Source organism: Pipra filicauda, unplaced genomic scaffold, assembly GCF_003945595.2.
Source record: "Pipra filicauda isolate LSUMZ 115617 unplaced genomic scaffold, ASM394559v2 scaffold109_size3271384_pilon, whole genome shotgun sequence".
In the NCBI taxonomy this organism is placed as follows: Eukaryota; Metazoa; Chordata; class Aves; order Passeriformes; family Pipridae; genus Pipra; species Pipra filicauda.
In genome coordinates, this window is record NW_024103540.1 from 2,920,198 (window position 1) to 2,941,444 (window position 21,247).

At 44.9% G+C, this 21,247-nt stretch overlaps 1 protein-coding gene across 2 annotated transcripts in view; it reads right to left on the reverse strand.

Moving 5' to 3' along the window:
• SOS1 (SOS Ras/Rac guanine nucleotide exchange factor 1) overlaps positions 1-13,694 on the reverse strand; it is a 48,977-nt gene extending 35,283 nt beyond the window's left edge. The window contains exons 1-5 of one of the 2 annotated variants that reach the window (XM_027709815.2): positions 12,207-12,954; positions 9,975-10,760; positions 4,916-5,041; positions 2,659-2,790; positions 1,952-2,116 (exon numbers count right to left, since the gene is read on the reverse strand). In XM_027709815.2, the coding sequence (XP_027565616.1) occupies positions 1,952-2,116; positions 2,659-2,790; positions 4,916-4,957 (339 nt within the window). In that variant the 5' untranslated portion in view covers positions 4,958-5,041; positions 9,975-10,760; positions 12,207-12,954. Of the gene's footprint in view, positions 1-1,951; positions 2,117-2,658; positions 2,791-4,915; positions 5,042-9,974; positions 10,761-12,206; positions 12,955-13,584 lie in introns of those variants that run through there. The other variant, XM_027709810.2, reaches the window with a different exon arrangement.
• Between the last annotated feature and the right edge of the window lie 7,553 nt (positions 13,695-21,247).

A 21,247-nucleotide genomic window follows, 5' to 3' on the forward strand; every position in this document is an offset into this window, starting at 1 on the left:
CAATGTATGTGAACTTTAAAATAAATGAGAACTTATTTACTGCTTGCCAGTCTCCATTCCAAACAGACGGAGGTGAAGCCATGGCAACCTGTGCCTGCTACTGCAGAGACTGATATGACTGCTGCCAATCACTGAAAAGACTGAGGAAAAAAGTGAAGGATCAAAGCTGTAAATACTCCTCAGAGAGCCACAGGAGGGAATGCTAACACATTAAACATGAACTAGAGTTTTCAAAGTGGAAGAAAACAGAATGGAAAAGTGTTTTTTCAAAATAATTGTAGAACTGGAGATCAAGAATTAAAGTTGTGAACGGGCCACAATAACCATAACATTTAGCCTGGTATTTACAGTAGAAGTAATCTTTCTTAAGAAATGTTATTTAATTAATTAGTACTATTAACAATTTTTTTAACATCAAGTAAGTTACAGGCACTTCTCCAGAGGACGTCAGTTAACCAAGCCGCTGATTACCAGTCTTAGACAAATGAACTATTACACAAGAGAATACCTGGGGATCTATAAATTCAAGAGATGGCCTGGTAGGTTCATCAAACCTGAATACTGGAAGAAACACCTACCTAGAGAAGTCATTCTTCACCCATGTCTTGTACTAACCCTCCTCAAAAATATACAGGTCTAGTGAGGAGGGAAATGGACACACGGCAGGTTCTTTCTCCTAGTGAGTCAAAGTCCCTGATACACACCCTGGTCTTAAGCTTCTCTGAAAGCAGAACAATGGACATTTTGCATTAAGACTGACTTCTGAAGCTCTAAGAACGGAGGGTGGTTCATATTTCAAAGTCAGTGAATGTTCATGGAACTCAGGTTAAAAGGAGTCTCCTAAGTAATTCTGGAGAATGGAACATTACGGCATTACTACTGTAGGAAATTACATGGAATAGTGCAGGTATTCAAGGAGGCCCCAACATTTCCAGATTTATTTCATGGATGCAGTTCTAGCACACAGCTGGGAGATTCCAAGCTGTATTCACAAGATGCATGTCTCACTACTATGAAATCCACAGAAACAATTTAAAGTAACTACACCTCAGATATTAAACTCAGAGCAATCAGAAGCCCAAGCACACAGTAGAAGAAAATGGGTTTGCATTTTAACAGAGTTTGGTTTTTTTTGCAGACAAGACAAAATTTTCCAGATGGATGGATGGCAAAAAAGCAAGTGTAAAAGTCCTTGAGGAAAAAGATGGCAAATAGGGCCAAGAAAATGTTCTGGTTGTTTTCTTTCAAAAAATAAAATCAAGCAGAAGACATCATGGGTATGACCATAATATACTATGGGGTTTCTCAATGCAACTCAAGGAAAACACCTTAACAGTACCTTTCAACTGGCTTATTCTGCTCAGGCAGTAAACAACAGGCCTGCTTCGGAGCCTTTCAAAAGTTTATTCTGAGCACATACTAGAGTTCCTACAGTGTAATACAATTGAAGTTCCTAAATCATATTTGTTACAGCTCCTCTGCTCGCCACCTTTCCTATGATACAAAGAAACGTGCAGCGACAGCACTTGTTCCTGTTAGCGTTCTATAACCAATATTCAAACATATACCTTCAAACACTGCCCTAATGACCCAGGCAGGCATGCCCAAGAGCAACCAAGACTACTGACTGAGAAGCATTTAACTCCTTAAGACCTCACCAGGTATCTTAAGTAAAGAAAGGAGAAGTAGAAAGAAGAAAAGGAAAAAAAAAAAGGCATTCACTTAAGCAGAGATAATCTCAATTGAAGATATTGACACAGACCAAGACAAAACCACTGAAAAGAGGTGATAAATTTGAAAATCCCCAGACTTCAGCAAGAACCATACTTTATTGCACTAATTTCTTCTTTCAAACATACAACATTCCACATACTTACTAAGGAATAGACATTGTCCTGTCAAAATTCAACTACAACTCTCTGTTAACATGACAAATGAGGGTTAGGCTTACCTTATCAGCACACATTGCTACTTTAATATCTTGTTTTGTAATTTCATAATGTCTTATATTCCGCACGTAATTCCCAACCAATTTTAAGATGTCTGCAGAAATGTATTCTAATACTGCTACTATGTAAACAGACACTTGGTGGTCAATTTTGTAGCCTAGAACTTCCTGAAAGGGGGGGAAAAAAAAAACATTCCACTGTTACTCCTTTGATGAAACAGACACCATAGGTTACAATTAAAACCAGTTAGTTTAACACCCTACTCATTAAAGATACACCACACATCCACAGCCTATTTTAAGAATAGAAACACAGTAGTCTGTAGGCCTGGAGAAGAAACAGTGCCATTGCAGATGCTGCTCTATTAATTGTGGAAGTGTCAACAGCCAACTAACTGTCCCAAAAACTCCATTTAAACATTTAGGGCTATTTCCACAAGTTTCTTGAGTGTTTTCTTAGTCATGTGAAATGAAACATGAACAATCAAACCTATAGCAAAGGAGTTCTTGGCTTTGTCCAAAAGAGAATTAACTGATTTTTAACTGAAAAATAAATATTTTCCATTAACATCACTTAAAACTATGTAACAAACACAGATATTCATTCTTAATCCTTTTGGTCTACATTTCAGGCAGCATACAGACATCACATGAAACAAAGGTGTCAACTTCTAATTGCATCCTAAAAGCAAGATTACATCACTGCTTACCTTTAACAAGGGATGGATTTTTTCTACTGGAAGAGATAACGGATTTCTTCGTTTCCTCTTCTCAATAGCAGACTGGGCATCAGCTATTGCCCACTTATCAATAGGATGGGGAAAACTTTTTTGAACACGATCCTTAAAAAAAACAACAACATGACTAAAAGGTAAAATGCACTATCTGAGTGAGCTCAGCAATATTACTACATTATCAAATCACTTTCCATTACTTAAAGGAATGGTTGCTAATGTTTGCATTTCAACTATAAAAGCTTACACAACACGTGTAAATTTTATCATTTTGGAAAAGGCTTCTCACTACATTCATAGGGCTGTATCAGATTATCATTATCAGAGGATTATCTAGTGCTCAAAATTTAAGAAATGCCAGAATTAAGCTGCCACTGAAGGCACAGTTCGCTCCCCTTGTGCACATTTCTGTTTTGCCTTTACTGATCAGCACATGGTCCATCCTGTATACATGCAAACTGCTCTGATGGTGACAATGAACATAACAGGAAAACAAAATATACAACATCACCCACATATTCTAAAACAGTTTCAGTCTACAGGTGGACCATATATGCCCCAGCTTATTCATCCCTTCCATCAGTCAGTGTCTGAGGACACCTACATTCTCCCATGCACTGAACAGCTCTCCTGCTGGAACTCACACACAGGTCTCTGGAGGTTCAAAAGCTTCACTGTTTTTGGGAGCCCTGGTATTCAGATGCCAGAAATTTATTTTCTCAGATAACGTCACATTTTATTTTTTCAGACCACAGTTCCCACTGACTGTTTCAGTTACAAGTGCTCACTTACGTAAATATGGCTCCTGTTTGAGCAATCATGAAATGAGGAAGATGAAGTTAATGACCACTTACAAAGAGCTGGTACAGGCCAAAGTACACAAACAAGAACTTTCCGAAAAAAAAAATGTGACAGAATACAATTCTATAAAGGTGACACCCAACTTTCCAAAGTGCAGGGTTTTCTTTTTCTCCCCTCATAACACTTTGGCAAAAGGAAAGCAGAGGTCCTACCAAAAAAAAAAAAAACAAACCCAGAAAGTCTCATTCACTATGTGAATACCAATTCACACCCCTAACATAGTCCAGTCTGCTGACTGAACAATTAAGGTGTTCCAGGGGAAAAAAATGAATATGTTTGACCATATAATTAAAGATAGCATCGCTGTGCATAAACACAAATGGGGTAAATGGTGGTTGCTCGATCATCTCTAATTCCTGCATTTCTCCTATCTTCACAGCTGTAAGATTCATAATAAAACACTTTGTGTCAAGTTTTTTGTTAGCATTGTTTAAAACAGCACTAAACAATCTTCCACAGACCTCTTGTCTCTTTTGCTGCCAGACCAGAATGATGTAGCAAAACAGGTCAGCCACAAAAGGGGACACTGGAACACCATTAGAGGTGTCAGTGTTCAAAAGAGAAGAGGAAGGACAAAATTCATGACTCTTGAGCTCTAAGACAGTTACACTTTTAAGGGTTTTTTGTTTGCAAGGGTTTTTTTGCCATTAGTCCATTTTCTGCAGAACGTGAGGAAGTCACTTGGCACAGGCCCTGGAAGCAATTACTGGAAACCAACAGGCACACAGCACACAGAGCCGTAGTCTGGCACCAAAGTCTTCAAATCATGGTTAAGCACAAAGAGCCACCAAGATATCCTGGTCTTAGAACCTTAAGTGAGTTGTTCCTCAGATGGAAAAACTCTTCTCAGATCAAGCTCTCAAACATCAAGTTGCTCTTCTGAGCAACAGAGGCTGTAGATCTTTGAAAAGGCAATTGAAAGAGAAGAGGTCTCTATACAGAGGAAAGCAGCATTCTTAAACTCATTCTGAAAAAGTAACTGAACTATTTTTGTTCGAATTTCTGGGGCAGCAGGGGGTATATCAGCCCAAATTGCCATGCTGAGAAAGCAGCATAGAGCCTCAGCCTAAGCAGTTGTAGTTTGCATAGAGTATCAGTGGGGGAAAAAGGTCTTTTGAAAGGAACCAATCAGCTTTATATACAAAATTTACACTCATCATCTATTAAACAGTAATACAGCTCAGAGATAGTTTTACTGTGCATTGAACAACAAATTCAATTAATAGGAAAATCAGCAGGCTTTATGCAGAAGGTTCTGCTACATAAAGATGCATAATTACTGCTTTCCTTTTTGCATTGTGAAATGATTAATATAGTACCTTTCACGTAACAGTTCAAATTATTACAGATTTGTAATAAGTGTTCTCTATACCTCTACATCCAGAAAACTTCTTGGTTGAGCTTGACACAACATATTTAACAACTGAAGAATTAACTCCTCCACATACTGCAACGCATCTTCAGTAGAGGAAAGTTTAGGATGGACTTGCACCTGAACCTATAGGAAATAGAAGAATTCAAGCTTTGAGTTTTGCTCTTCCCCAAACCACATGCTTTACTTGCAAAAAAAGATGACAAAACTCGAGCCAAACAGCTCAGAAAAATCCAACCCAAAACACAGCTCTATTAAGATCCATCAGACAAACACAAAGTGAAACACTCTTCTGCCCCCGATAGAAATATAAATTTCAAATGTTGTACGTACTCAAATCACTGTAAGAATTGTTTAATGTCAAGAAAACAGCTAACTAATAACTGTGCTTACCAATGCAATTAGGAAAACTTTTAAAGCCCTTCCATATATTTATCTCTCTCCACTAGCTCTTAAACAGCTGTTTTTACAAGACATTTTAGAGGTGGCATTTTTCTCTTTAAAAGTCATTCATTGTTCATCACACAATTTAACTTCTGAAACAAGTCTCCAGTATACTTTTCCTTTGCACTTCTGTAGTTGACAAAACAGCACAGTTTTAACCAGTTTAAATTTCAGGTACATAAGGCTCAGTGCTTCAGAGCTCAAACAGACAGGCAGTTTAATCTCAATCCTACACTGATGACAAACATTATGCCAGAGCAAGCTGACTGCTAACTTTCGCAATGCATCTTTCAAACCCCAATTTCATCATTTTACTGTTCCACTGCACACAACTCAAAATGCCTCCAGTTCTCTCGATCACTAACAGAAGAGCCTAATCACTCTGAATCAAAACCCAACAATCTGTCTCATCCAAATGTTAAACCCATGTCTGTATTCAAATAATAGCGCCATAATGATTTAATTTCACACCTGAGTTTTAATTCCTGTTTGCAGTTGTAGCAAGAACTAAATTTTCTGAAGTTCAAACACACAACAGCCTCAAATAGAAATCCACCTGCCTGCTAAGGCACTCATTAGTCTGGAAACTTCATGTCTGGGCATAGTCCTGGTGCTCACTTAACCGCTGTTGAGATTCAAAATACGCTAGATCACGTGTTTGGCTTCTTGCAGATTGCACACTCTTATTCAGCAGGTCTTAAAAAACATCTCCAGAAGTTACTGCTTTTTTAACTTAAAAGCACTCTGGCAAAAATAGAACAGAAGAACTTCTCTCCATTTGACTAGCTAACACAACTATTTTGATTATGCCAACAGTTTCACTTTTCCTAAGAACTTCACCATGCGCAGCTACACAGTGTGTTTGTGGAGGTACATGAATAACAGCATGCTGAGCAGTCCCAAACATTATTTACAATTCAAACACTGACATCTGAAATGCTGTACCAGCTTGGAACATCTTAACACCAGAAATTACAGACTTGCAAAAGCAATCTCTTAAAAAGCAGAGCTGATCTGAGCCGTCTGGAAGATGCTGCCTTTAATGTTTCTTTTTTTTCCTAAAGCAGAACTGAACAAATTTGTATTAGACTCCCTATATTATACTCCAGCACTTTGTATTTCAAGAAGTGTTAAATTACCAAGTCAATTCACCAGTAAAAACACAGAGCATGATAAACTGGAGTGATGAAGAGCAGGTCTATTTTCTCCTTTGCTTAGAAAATCGATCACACATTTAAATAGCCTCATCACAACTCTTTCAGCCTGTAACACAGAGTCTATAGGAATAAGAACAAACAAACAAAAATACCACATCAGGCCATAACCTGAAACATTATGCACAGTCAGCCAAAAGAGAGTCAACAATAACCTACTCCTAGTTTGGAAAACAAAAATTTCAAATATTTTCCCTAAGCATTTATGTTCGGGGGCAGTTACATGACTCTTCTCAAAGGCCACTGTCTTCTGGCACTATCAAGCCCTACTTTAATAAAACATCCAACTCAGCAGAAGAAAATATTACAAGTTGCCATTGGCTTGCCAGCATAGCTTATCTATGGTAGGTAGATAGTAAATAAACTTCACTGCTACGTGACATTTAGTATCACTTAGGGTTCAAAGTCATACAAGTGCACAAAGAAAACAACGAGAATAACAAGGAAAATTACAGGATAGTTTGGTGCACAATTATCACAGAAACATGTAATTTCAGTATCTGCACTACTGTAGTACCCAAAGGCTCAGACTGAGAATGAAACAGAATGTTATTTGAGGGTACTCAGTGTAAGTCCCAAGAAGTCCATTATCTAAGACATGATGCAAGACCGGGTAAGATGCAAGATTTAGTAAGAGAAGACAAGAAATGGGAACATCTGTTAGCATACACCATCACGTGACTAGTTTCAAAAAAAAAAAAAAAAAAAAAAAAAAAAAAAAAAAAAAAAATCAAATTACCAGGGGCTTTCCATCTTTCTCATAAAGTCATCTCAGATTTTAAATTAAAAACCCTGGGCCACCCTGCCTTATTGCCCTCGAAAAGGGGGAGCATGGCTTGAATCCCACCAGATCCTTCAGTCCTATGTTAGGAATACGCATGATAAAAACAGACTAACAACTTCTGAAGTGCGATGTTTGGATCAGATTCCTATCTAAACATTTAACCTCTCCCTTAAATAATGACAGAACCCATCCCTTCCCTCCTACACACACCAAAATGTCTATCTTATGATAATGGAAATTACTAAAAAAAAAAAAACACTTTAAGAACTTTTAAAAACAGCTTCAATTCTTCAGAATACCCTAACAACTTTTAATGGGCAAATACAATCTACACCAGGCACAAATCCCTGCCACCACGGCTGTTTTCACGCAACTCATGTGCTCACTTTTTTGAATGCTAACCTTCTCAATCTTTCCTAATTCTCAAAAAAGAGATGACCAGGATTCTCTTTATTTAAAGTTAAGCAGAGCCAGAATTTCTTGAACAGCTTTTCGGAATCTGTTCAAGAACATAAGCAGAGAACAGTTTAATGAAAATCCTTAAGGAAAATCCTATTATATGATCACCCGTTTTTTTTTGTCCTCTTCCTCTAAAATCAATGAAGGTAAAGAATTTCTATCAGGAATGGTAACAGTTTAAAAATTGGGCAACCGTAGGTCTAAACTGGCAGAAAGAGTCAACGAAACCAGTGAAAAAGAAGAGTGTGCTTAATGAATAATACAAAGATAAATATAGCTGATCTTACTTTATAACCCTTAGCAACTTATTTTATATAAAGCTTTCTCAAACCATTCCTTTCAAACTCTACATAATAAATTAGAATATAAACATTTCCACAAGCCTCATGGGAAGCAGTAGGAACCTAGACCAAACTCTAAGTAAAGGATTGCAGATCAAACAGCTTCAGGTTACACAGAGGCTTGGTCTCCCACAGGTCCAACACAACTCCAAGGCTGGGATGACCCAAATCCCAGTCTAGACTGACACTCAGCAGCTCATTCTGCATTAGAAAGAGGTGACTGATAACAGATAAAGGTAGACACAGTGAATTTAACAATCCAATTAATACTAAACCACACATCCTTAGCATCCTTTGCAGTTACCTCTTCCTCAGTGGCCATGAGAAAAAGCCTAACTTAGGCTGCTTGTAAACTGAAAAATTTCAATTCAGGATGAAAAAAAATCTCCAAAGACTTCTTAAAGCAATTTCACATGTTATACAAACACCAGCTTAATGCTCCTAAATCATCATTACCAATCAACACAATCAGGTTCAGGGTTCTCAGCCGTCGTGCTAAATACAGAACACACCAGACAAATCCTACCTGTGAAAGGCTGCCGAGAGAACAATACTGAACTGACTCCCATCAGGAGCAGCAGAAGCTCCAGCACCTTCAGGAAAGGGCATAACAAAAAGAAATAATTCTAAAGCTATGTAACAAACTGAAATAAAAATGAAGCGTCTACCATTGGCTAGAGACAATTTTCTCATAACTGGGCAAGACTACCCATCTACTGGCAAGAAATCACAGTATTGAATCAAGCAACAGCTCCTGCTAAAATACAACTGTGCTTCACTGCTGAGCACAGGTACTGCCACATTGCCAGTCTGCCCCAGTGGCAGCTGAAGTGCTCATAGAAAAAGTGTCTAAAAGGAAAAAAGCATCGTATTTACCACATCATATTGACAATAAAATAGAAGAAGCTGTAATGAGATGACAAGCCAAGCCATCTTCCAAAGCATTATCAGAGAGGATAAAACTTTACTGATTTTAAGTATTTTTCTAAACTGTTCAATTAATGGGTTATTAGTAGAAATGACTTGGCAACAGAGGAAGTTATTCTGGTGAGGAGGGAAGATTTTTTTTTCAATTCAGTACCTTCAAAAATCTTCACTAATGCTGCAACTCTTATTTTTACTCAACATATCTTGTGTTTATTTTCCCTCAACGACTAAAATACTACTGACAAGCAACTGCCTATCACTAAAACACTTCAGGACAAAGTATTTTATGTACCCTTTGCCTGGATGAGTGTTCTTATAGTGCAAGCACTCCTTAAAAAGGTTTTTTCTTCTATTCTTATACATCTCTTCTGATATTTGGTAACTCTGAGTATGTTTTGTTATCCTGATCAACTAAAAATCCAGTAAATTAAATCGAATACAAACATCTTGGATGCACACTTCAGCAACAACTCACTGAGGATGCAAGACTCAGATTTTTGCAAACATTTCTGCTGATGTCTCAGAAAGGCAGCAGTATTGCACTGCACCACTGAACATGTGAAAAAAAACATACAGTAAAGATCTGAACTGTAGGAAGTTCTTAACTTTATCCTCCATAGCCATCAGAAGAACAGAGGATCCAAAGAGATCAGAAATTATGAATGCTCTACATCTTCCAAGAAGCAATGCTTAGAATAAGAAGTGTCATCCTGAGTGGCAAGTGACAACTGGTTTGGCATCAATTTGAAGAGCTAGATAATTACATGTCAGGTAGAAATATCTTTGTCAGCAAGAGCTTCCTGAGAACTCTGTAGTCACTGAGGCAGCTCTTCTCATGTCTTTTGCTCCATGAAAGGCACAGACAACTGACTAGATGATACATGGAGTACCTGGGAGAACGCTGTCTGGAACAGTTCCCTTAACTGAGGAAGCACATCCCCTTCAGCTGTCAAGCCACATCAGTCCAATCATTTTGACCACAACAAATTCCAACAGGACCCCTTGGTAATTGCTCAACTGATGCAAAACAACTTGAGGTACATAAACAGCAAAACATCCATACAGCGAGAGTGTTCTTTTGTTTTTCTCCATCATCACACTGCTTATGGTATCAGCAAAGATGACACGCTTTCTACTGCAAAAATCAGTGTACGAGGGAAGAAGCGTGTCAGACACGTGCAGAGAAATTCTGACTCCATAAACAAGTTCTACGTACAAGATGAAGCCATGAGGAACAGTGTTTAAGAAAAACTATCCAAAAGGTCATCACAGAATGAAGTGTATAAATTCACCAGCAAAGGAACACCAGTGTTGGAAGAGGCATCACTTTGCAGGTGTCCCTTCTGAGTCTGTTTTCCAAGGCGTATTAAAAGCTATGTATCTCCATCTCCAGGCACCTGAGAGCTTTGGTGTTTCACATGTCTTGAATCCTTCATCTTCAGCCTCAGCATCTGACCTTCTGTCCATCTTTGCAACTACAATTTCAGACACCTGCTGTTATTTTTTCTTCCTTTTCTTGTACCTCATCTCATCATTACTGTCTTTTGCCAGCAAGCAAAGACCTCTACAACACTCCAATTTTGCAGCTTCAAAATAACAGTGACCAGGCAGAGAAGCATCTCAGTTGACATCATTTTCTTCCTAATTGAGTGCACTGGAGTCTATCTTGACAGCATCTGAAGAAGAATCAGAAGAAAAGGAATTACATTACGATCTCAATGGTACAAGAGCTGCTTTTTGCAATGCAGCTGCTCAATGCAAAGACAGCTCTATTGTTAAGGTTCATGTCTAATGAAACACAAGGCACGGTCTCCTAAGAACTGTTTGATGTAAGAAAAGATTTATTCTTACTACATATTCTTGGGTTTGTTCCTTGATAAAAAATAGAATCAAAATAACTAACTGGGAAAAAGAAAGCTATTTGCAATGATTCAGCAAGACCTATTTTTTTAAGAAAGTGATCCCAAGGCTGTAGTTTGAACTCTGCATTAGGAGCCAGCTCACAGTTACAAAAAGGGCAATGGCATTTTAATGATTCAGTCCACGTGTGGCAGCTTTCCCCAAGAACTGCAAACACTCCATCCTGGTATATATAGTTTTACAACATTAACTTAAATGCCATTCTCCTCATTGGAGCTATTAATTCAATGTAGGTCTTCCCAAACTATTAACTCTAATTTCCAGCTATGCAGGAAATCATCACAATCCTGCCTGTACATCAACCTGGTTTCAGGTGGAGTTCAGAAAGCAGCTTGCTGTCACTACCTGAGAATGAGTGTCAGCATCTGGTCAGCTAAGGTGAGAAGCAAAGGAAAGGTTCTTCTCTGGTAACAAATGGATGTACGTGAGCTCCAGATAACCTGACTGCTACTGGGACAGCAGGCTCTGGCAATTCTGCAGTCAAAGTCACAAGGCACCACTTTCCCTCCAGGACAGTTGTGCTCTTTGACCTCCCTGGCATACACTGCCACCCTCTCTATTTTACTAGTCCCACACACTGACCTGCAGGCAGAGCTCAGGTCTTTGGTGAACAACACAAGGGGTCAGTGACTGCAACACTGCAGTGCTGCACCTGTCCCAGGAACGACCAGAGGCGACTGTCAAAGCAAGTGCACTGTGATGTTCATGGCTTTACCTGCCACCTGTGACAGGTTCATTACTTTATTGGGCCTTTATCAATGCAAAACACCCTAGCTAAAACTATTTGTACCTATATAAGTTAGGAAAACACATAATTTGGTTTCTGCATTAATGAAGAAGCCACTAAGTTAATAATTTAACATTTTTCATTTCCCATTTAGTTTTTCTGTAACTCAAGTATTTGTCTCTTCAGTAAGGTTGGTGACAATGTGGGCAGATTCTTTATTTCTACCTTTACAGAAACAGCAGTAGTAAGCAGCAGAAGACTATGTTTCTGGACCACAGGGTTCAACAGCCCAAGAAAAGATAAGAAACAGGTGGTGATCTCGTGAAGAGCTGAGGTCAAAAGAGCTAACACCCGCCAGTTAAAAGTTTCAGTGTGAAGCTTTCAGAACTATCTTTGACTGACTGCCTGATTCCTGCCACCCCTCTACCCACAATAAGAAATAGAGCAGAGGACAACAAAACCAAGACAACTATACCTTGCAGGGCCGGTCTGTCGTCCTTGGTATCTTGTCATCATTGGCCTTCTCCATTGACCTCAGATTCCAGAATTCCTTTTCCCAATGCAGAATTCATCAAACTCCTTCGAAGAAGCATCTTAAGTGCAGGGTGACTTCACGAGCGACTTGTCCATTGGAAAGAAATTCCACTCTTCAGATGTCACAAGTAATTCCAAAGCCCTGATGCCTGCTCACTTCGAATGCTCACACCGTGTCCTCTAGTAGTGAGCACTGAGCCTCATTCCAAATTTGACAAATATCTGCTACACCATGGAATGAACCATCCTCCAAAAGGAAGAGCTCTCTCTGGTTGAGACCTCAGGTAGCTCCACTTTCCAAGCAGCCTTCAGCTGGATGGCTGTCCAAGTGCTTACAAGCACCACAGGCAGTAGTGAGCTGCATGGTTACCGCAGAAGTTTCACGGGAGCAACTATCCATCAGGGATAAGGCATTCACAGTCATGCTACAGATGAGACAAGCAAAAAGGACTTCCAAGAACTGGACAAAAACTACACAGTGCTGGAGACCTCAAAGAGCACACCCAGAAAAGAGAGGCAATACATCACAAGAGGAAATTAGGAAGAAATACTGAATGTGTATGACTGCAACACTTGAGACTTCTCAATCAGCCCAAGGAGCAAGTCTTTTATGCAAAAGTTGCAGTTAATCACTGTAACTGGACAGACTCAGAAAGCGTTGCTGTGCACAACTGAGCCATGTCAGGTTCTGCAATCTGAAGCCAGTTCAAGCAACAGCGTCAGAAAACTTTTGTTTCTTAAGTCTTCTACTTTCTGGACTCAGGCTGCAAAAGTGGAAGAGGAGCCCTGACCATTTTTTCCTCTCTTCCCAATAAATTCTTTCCACACCACAGGCAAAAGCTTCACCATCCTGAGGGAGCAAGACTTGCTAGTTTGTCCTAATGAAGCCTTCTCAGCAAAAAGGTATTTAAACTAAGAGAAGCCTAACTAAAAGCCATTAGACACGAACACTAATTAACTCAAATTCTCTCCAGAGTAGCTCACAACAGCCCCCCACACACTCCAGCCGTGTCACTAAGGGAGACCAGCACAAACCCGCAGCAGCACTACTCGCTTCCCTCTGGGCGCAGGGGGGCCCGGACTCGGGTGTCCCTCGGCCAGTTTCTATCTCCACGGCCCCGTCTGTCAGAGCATCGCCCCAGCGCGGCCGCCGGGCCCCTCGGCGGCGGGGCACCCACCGAGCACCGCCTGCCCCGCGGGACGGCCCCGACCCATCCCCGGCAGCCCCGGGGCCGCTCCGGGAGCGCGGGGAGCCCAGGGCGGCCCCGCGCCGAGCCCACGGCCGGGCCCCGGGGCGCGAGCCCCCGGCCGCCCCTCACCTTCTTGAGGGCGGGCACCAGCAGCCCCCGCCACTTGGGCGCGTTCTCCTCGCTGAAGAAGTCGTAGAGCAGCGGCTGCGCCTGCATGGTGCCGCCGGGGCGCGGGCCGGGAGCCGCGGCGGGAGGGCCCGGCGGGCGCTCAGCGGGAGCGCCGGCGCTCCCCCGCCGCCGGCGGGGGCGGCAGGCCCGCAGCGGCGGGGGGGGGCGGCGGGTGCCGCATTCCCCGCCCCGGGGCGCGGGGGTAGGCGCGGGGGGCGCGCGGCGGGGCGGGGGTCGCGCGCGGGCCGCGAGGGGCGGGGTCGGAGCGCGAGCGCCGCCGCCTCCCCGGTCCCGTCCTCGCCCGCTCCGGCGGCGGCCGCGGGCGCATGCGCGGAGCGGCGACTCCCTGCGGGGCCCCCCCGCCCTGCGCCTGCGCGCCCGCCACGCGCGGTCGCGGCCTTCCTCGCGGAAGTGACGCCCGGAGGGGCGCGCGCCCTGGCGGCGGGAGGGCGGCAGGACACCCCGGGGGATCCTGGGGCGCGCGGGGGATCCGTCGGGACATAGGGAGCGGGACACGGGGAGACGGGCCTGTCTGGGGCAGCCGGCTGGCTGCTCGGAGACGGAGGCCGCGGGGCGGTGTCGCTGCTCCCTGGAGAACTCTGTCACTCCCCTGCCTAAAAACACGGTCGTCTGGTAGGGGGACCATACGAGATCAGAGATAAATAAAGGCCCCATTGGTTCAAGCAGCACAAGGTCGGCCTTGAGGCTGAAAAGTGGGCTTGGTTCACAAAATCACAGAATACACCAAGTTGGAAGGGGCCCACAAGGATCATCGAGTCCAACCCTTAGCCCTGCACGGGACAACCCCAAGACACACGGTGTTCCTTGAGAAGGTTGTGCAAATAGTTCTTGAACTCTGTCAGCCTTGGTTCTGTGACTGTTTCCCTGAGGAGCCTGTTCCAGTGCCCAGCCACCCTCTGGATGAAGAACATTTTCCTGATATCCAACCTAAACCTCCCCTGACACAACTTCAGGCCATTCCCTCTGGTCCTGTCACTGGTTCTTGAAAAAGAAGCCAGAAGAAGTAAAGCTGGAATACAAATAAAGCCCAGTGGTTTAAACAGGACAAAGCTCATGGTGGTCTGTGGGGTCTGGGAGGGCAATGGGAGGAGGACAATACTGGAAATGAAAAGTATATTGTTGTGCTCTGCTTTGCAAGGCGTCAGGGAGAGCTCTGGGGCTGGAGGAGGAAAGAGTGAGCTGCTGTTGGGGAGCACAGTGGGGGGAGATGGATGTATGGAAACCTTCGCTAGTCACTGGAAGGAAGGTTTAGGACCGGTTTCCCAGGTGGGAGGACAGCAAAGTACCAGCACAGATTGCAGAGGCAGAGACTTCTGAGTCTCCCTTTGTCTCCAGGGCTGGTCTCGAAGATTCCTATCAGGAATGGCATGCATGTTGTGAGGCTCACTTACAATTGGTGTTTGAGAAGTGCTCTGGGGACACGAGATGTTCTTGAGACCCAGCAGCACATCAGCAGGTCATGGGTGGAGCCTCTGAGAAGGAACTCCCTGCACTGTGCAGCTCCACCCTGGGTGCGTTTCCTCCAAACAGATACTGCTGTCTGGAGGAGTCAAACTTCTGCTTTGCAACAAGGGTGAAAGATGGGAATTTTCACATCTCAGAGCTATTTGCTTGATCTAGCAGCGTGCCTGCACATTTAGGGACACCATCACAGCATCTTACAGACTGTGGAGCTGTTGCACTCACTACCTTATGATGGAAAATCAGCCTGTTGAAGTTAAAATCTTCATCTGCTCCCAAGTATGTTCCACATCCAGTGTAAAACTGCACCAATGCTCTGCTCTCCACCCTCATCTCCCTTCAGAGATGAGGGTGCCAGGACTCCTAAAACAGTGAATGTTCTACCGTGTCTCTTTCCTTCAAACAAAGCAGCATTGGGTAAAATGGGATTGCAGGCATCATGTTCTATTTGTTCAGACATCTGATGAGGCCACAGGACAGTCCAGGCCTGAGCTCTCCCTGCACCTGGAGCCACCACAACTGGCAGGACTGAGCCATCTGGGTGCTTGGTGCAGGGCAAGCTCGTGTAGGGAAGAGTACAGAGCTGCAAGCTGGTAGCTGCTTTCACAGTGTAGTGCCAGAGAAGTTGGATCCTGAGGGGCCAGAGGAGCTTGGGGAGGTGCAGGGAGCCAAGCAGTGGAAAGTCCTGCCTGCCTTTGCGTCAAGCAGTGAAGGTGAGACTCACTGCTGTTGCTATAAAGAGCAGCAACCAAAGGCCCCAGGCGGTGCAGAGGTGGCTTTACAGGGGTGTACAACTTCTGTGTGGGCAGCACAGAGACACTCAGGGTCTCCCAATGCTGCTGGGCAAGGCAGAGGAGGATGAGGTGGAGGGTCACGGCAGCCCTTTGCCGTACTGTCTCAATGGCTGGCTGAGCAACAGGGGCTTACAAGGAGTGACAGCACCCCCTTACCACAGCAGCTGCCATGGGGAATGTAAGGAGTCGACATCAGGGAGGGACTGCCAGGACCTGACGGTGCACTCCTGTATTCAGCCTAGGGGACACTGCAAGGTGTAGCTGCCTGTCAGAGCAACACAAGGGGGACTTGAATTTGAAAGTGTTGGATTTAAATTAGCTCTAAAGGGCAAATGAAGGAAGCATGGGGAATAAACAAGGGAGTTAGAGATGTGCACATGCCTGAAGGGCTGTGATCTCACGGGCACCCTGGAGATGTAGTGGGTTGACTGAAGTGTTGAAAGGATACAGGATCTTGAGGAAGGACAGGCAGGAGGCATGAGGAGAGGGTGTTGCCCTCTGTGTCGGTGACCAGCAGGAGCGCATGGAGCTCTGCCTGCGGATGAATGAGGAGCTGACTGAGGGGTTAAGGGTCAGGATTAAAGAGAGAGCAGGGACAGGTGACGTTATAGTGGGGGTCTGCTACAGGCCACCCAGCCAGGAAGACTGAGTGGATGAAACTGCCTATAGACAGGAGGGGCCACACGTTCACAGTTCCTGGTCCTCGTGGGGGATTTCAATAACCCTGACATCTGTTGGAGGGACAACACAGCAGGGCAAAAGCAATCCAGGAGGTTCCTGGAATGCATTGACAGTAACTTCCTTCTCCAAGTGATAGAGGAGCCAAGGAGAAGTGCTATGCTGGACCTTTTGCTCACCAACAAGGAGAGGCTGGTGGGGAATGTGAAGCTCAAAGGCAGCCTTGGGTGCAGGGACCATGAAGTGTTGGGAGTTCAAGGTCCTTAGGGCAGTGAGGAGGGCACATAGCACATTGCTGCTGCCCTGGCCGTCACGAGGGCAGACTTTGGCCCCTTCAGAGATCTGCTTGGTAGAGTACAATGGGATGAAGCCCTGGAGGGAAGAAGGGCCCAAGAAAGCTGGTTGATATTCAAGGGTCACCTCCTCCAAGCTCAGGAGTGATGCATCCCAACAGAGAGAAAGCTGGGCAAAAATGGCAGGAGGCCTGTGTGAATGAACAAGGAGCTCCTGGACAAGCTCAAACACTAAAAGGAAACCCACAGAGGGTGGAAGCAGGGGCAAGAAGCCTGGGAGGAATACAGAGAAGTTGTCCAAGCAGCCAGGGATCAGGTTAAAGGACCTAAAGCCCTGGTAGAATTAAACGTGGCCAGGGACATCAAGGACAAGAAGAAAAGCTTCTGTAGGTATGTTGGTGATAAAAGGAAGACAAGGAAAAATGAGGACCCTCTCCAGAGGGAAAGGGGAGACCTGGTTACCCGAGACATGGAGATGGCTGAGATACTCAACAACTTTTTTGCCTCTGTCTTCACCAGCAAGTGATCCAGCCACACTGCCCGAGTTGGAAAAGGCAAAGGCAGGGCTTGGGAGACTGAAGAATCACCCATTGTAGGAGAGGGTCAGGTTCAAGGCCATCTAAGGCACCTAAAGGTGCACAGTCCATGGGACCTGATGAGATGCATCCATGGATCTTGGGGGAACTGGTGGATGAAGTGGCTAAACCACTATCTATCACATTTGAGAAATTGTAGCATTCTGGTGAAACATCCATTGATCTGAAAAGGGGAAACAACCCCGTTTTTAAAAAGGAAGAAAAGAAAGATCCAGGGGAGTACAGGCCAGTCAGTCTCACCTCTGTGCCTGGCAAGAGCAAGTCCTTCTGGAAACTCTACTAAGACACAAGAGAAACAAGGAGATGATTGGGTGACAGCCAACATGGCTTCACTAAGGGCAAATCTTGCCTGACAGATTTGGTCAGAGAACAGATTGAGAGCAGCCCTGAGGAGGACTCAGGGGTCCTGGTGGATGAAAAGCTGGACATGGCCCAGCAATGTGCACTCACAGTCCAGAAAGCCAACTACACCCTGGGCTGCATCAAAAGCAGTGTGGCCAGCAGGTCTGGGGAGAGGATTCTGCCCCTCTGCTCTGCCCTTGTGAGACCCGACCTGCAGTGCTGCATCGAGCTATGGGGCCCCAGCATAAGAAGTACATGGACCTGTTGGAGCGAGTCCAGAGGAGGGCCATAAAGATGATGAAAAGGCTGGAGCACCTCTACATAGTACGAAGATGGGCGTTGCTCAGTCTGGAAAGGAAAAGTCTTTGAGGAGATCTTCTATCAGTATTCCAGTACTTGAGAGGGGCCTGCAAGAGAGCTGGAGAGGGACTTTTGGCAAGAGCGTGTAGTGATAGGACAAGGGGAATGGCTTTAAACTGAGAGAGGAGAGATTTAGGTTAGATACTATGAAGAAATACGTTATTGTGAAGGGGGTAAGGCACTGGAACAGGTTGCCCAGAGAAATTGTGGATGCCTCATCCCTGGAAGTATTTAAGGCCAGGTTGGATGGGGTTTTGAGCAACCTGGTCTAGCAGAAGATGTCCCTGCACATGGCAGGAGGGTTGGAACTAGATGGTCTTTAAGGTCCCTTCTGACCCAACCCATTCAATGATTCTATGAAAATCTGCACCCAAGGAGGGAAGAAGACCTCTAGCAACAGTAATGCAGCTGTAGGAGATGATGCTGAGCAGACAGCATTGCTGTCCACAGTGAGGACTAGTGTCTCCCTCCCCAGACACATTTCCACAGCTTCTTCTACACCCCTCAATAGATGACACAGGCCTGAAACATTACTCCCTATAACCAGTATTTTAGGTTAAGCTGGAATGTTTCCTTGAAGGAAAGCAAGAGGTTTCTACCAGCTATTTTCCCTTCTTTTTCACATGCAATCCTTCAAAAACCAGCAGGGCTATTGCTAAAGCTGAACCCTGTCAGGTGTAAGAAATCACAGAATCAACTAGGTTGGAAAAGACCTCTGAGATCATTGAATCCAACTTTTGACCTAACACCCCCTTGTCAACTAGACCATGGCACTAAGTGCCACATCCAGGCTTTTCTTAAACACCTTCAGGGACACTGACTCCACCACTTCCCTGGGCAGCCCATTCCACTGCCTAGTCACTCTTTCTGTGAAGAACTTCTTCCTAATGTCCAACCTAAACCTCCCCTGGGCACAGCTTAAGACTGTGTCCTCTTGTCCTATTGCTGGTTGCCTGGGAAAAGAGATTGATACCCACCCGGGGTATCAACCCTGGGTACAACCTCCTTTCAGGTAGTTGTAGAGAGTGATGAGGTCTCCCCTGAGCCTCTTCCTCTCCAGGCTGAACAACCCCAGCTCCTTTAGCCCATCCTCAAAGGACTTGTGCTGCAGTCCCTTCACCAGCCTCATTCCTAAATTGAGGGGCCCATAACTGGACACTCAAGGTGCAGCCTCATCAGTGCCAAGTACAGGGGAAAAAAATCACTTCCCTAGTTCTGCTGGCCACACTATTCCTGACACAGGCCAGGATGCCATTGGCCTTCTTGGCCACCTGGGCACACTCTGCTGGCTCACGTTCAGCTTCCTGTCAATCCAGACTCTCAGGTCCCTTTCTGCCTGGCTACTCTCCAGCCACTCTGTCCCCAGCCTGTAGTGCTGCAGGGGGTTGTTGTGGCCAAAGTGCAAGACCTGGCATTTGGCCATGTTGAACCTCATCCTGTTGGAAATGCCCCCTGCCTGGGGGACACATCCATCCCCACAAGTGCTCCCCCAGCCCCAGTACAAGCTCCCAGTGGCAAAGCTACAGGCAGCCAGCGACATGTGTTTCACCTTGCACAGGTCTTGGTTTCAGTCAAGGGCTGTGGAATGCAGAATTTGAATCTGAACTCTCTTTCATGTCACTAGATCCTGTTTCTGCCAGAGGCAGGCAGCACCATATGGGGAGACAGGCAAGGAAAAGGTAAAAGCAGTGTTCATTCCCGTGTTCCCAGGAGTACTTCTGCAAGACACAAACCATTCCAGTGCTTTCTTTACTCCCTGTAGGAACTCTCAGTTTGGATGGAGGCCCAAGCTCAGCCCCTGCCCTAATCAGACTTTGCTAGCAAGCTGGCAAGTGCCCTATCATGCTGTCACATTACCACAAGACAATCTGCCTGCTCACAGCTCGGACCATGAGCTAGAAGCCAGCTTAGAGGGGCTGGGAAGAGAGAAAGGAAAGCCACACAGGCTGTTAGAGGAGCTGTGTCAATCACCTGTATGCAGAGGCCTTGCTCTAACCTCATGGAGCTTGTGATGGGATTTGCTGGCACTGACTGTGCCCCCATCCATCAGCCACACACCAATCCCAGTTGTAGGCCAGGGTGGGGGTGGTGTAAGCTCCTGCCGAGCATGGCTCAAGAAAAGTTTCAGTTTAAGGTAACTGCAGGTCTAGCAAAGGAGACCTTTTGATTTACTAGAGGCCCAGGCTCCTGGGCTCAGCTGAGGGCAGCTGTCAGCAGAGTAGTCAAGCATCTCGAGAGGGGGAGAAGCAGTTTTGTGGCACAAACCCTAAATCCTGCAACAGGACAATTCCTCAAAAAAGTAGGAACCCTTCACTTCTTATCTCTAAGGCTGGAGAGCAGCATGGGAACAGCAAAGCTGTCCTGAGTATACCAACAGACTGGGAGCACACCTGCCCTAGCACAATGCTCCTTCTTCCCACATGTCACTACCCCGTCCTCTTTATTTTTAGCTCTTCCAGCTACATCCCAGTATGCATGCTTGTACCAAAAATGCTCAGCCAGAATAAAAACCAATAGCCCTTAGCTTCTGGTGCCTGTAATTCAGCAATGGCCTGAGAAACTTGGCCCCAGCTGCTGCAGAACCCTCACAGGAGGAAGCACGTTTACAGCACCATCAGCTATACTGTACTTTGTTAAAGTTGAGCTACTTTCTGCATGTCGAAGGGAGGAACAACCCACAGGAGGCAGGATGGAAATCCCCCGCACACAAATTCTCGCCTTTTCTGAGAATTCGGCTTCTCAGCAGTGGGACTTGCACTGCCACCTCTCCCACAGCCTGAGCTGTGGCTCAGTACAAGGAACAGCTGAGATGGGACCAGCAGAGGCAGCAACCTTGAGGCCCAGAGGCAGAAAAAAAACCCTCCTGGAAGAAAAAAAATAAAATCAGTTTTGCAATCAACTGAGGTGGAAAAGCAGGCAATGGAGGGAAGAAACCAAGCAAAATGGAATTTGGAAAGACTTGACTGAAATACATATATCCACTGCCTAAAGGCCAAAAGGGCTGACCCTCCAGTGCCAGCCAAAATTGAGTCGAAATCCAGCAATCTGACCGTTCATACATTCAGAAATGCCCAGCTTC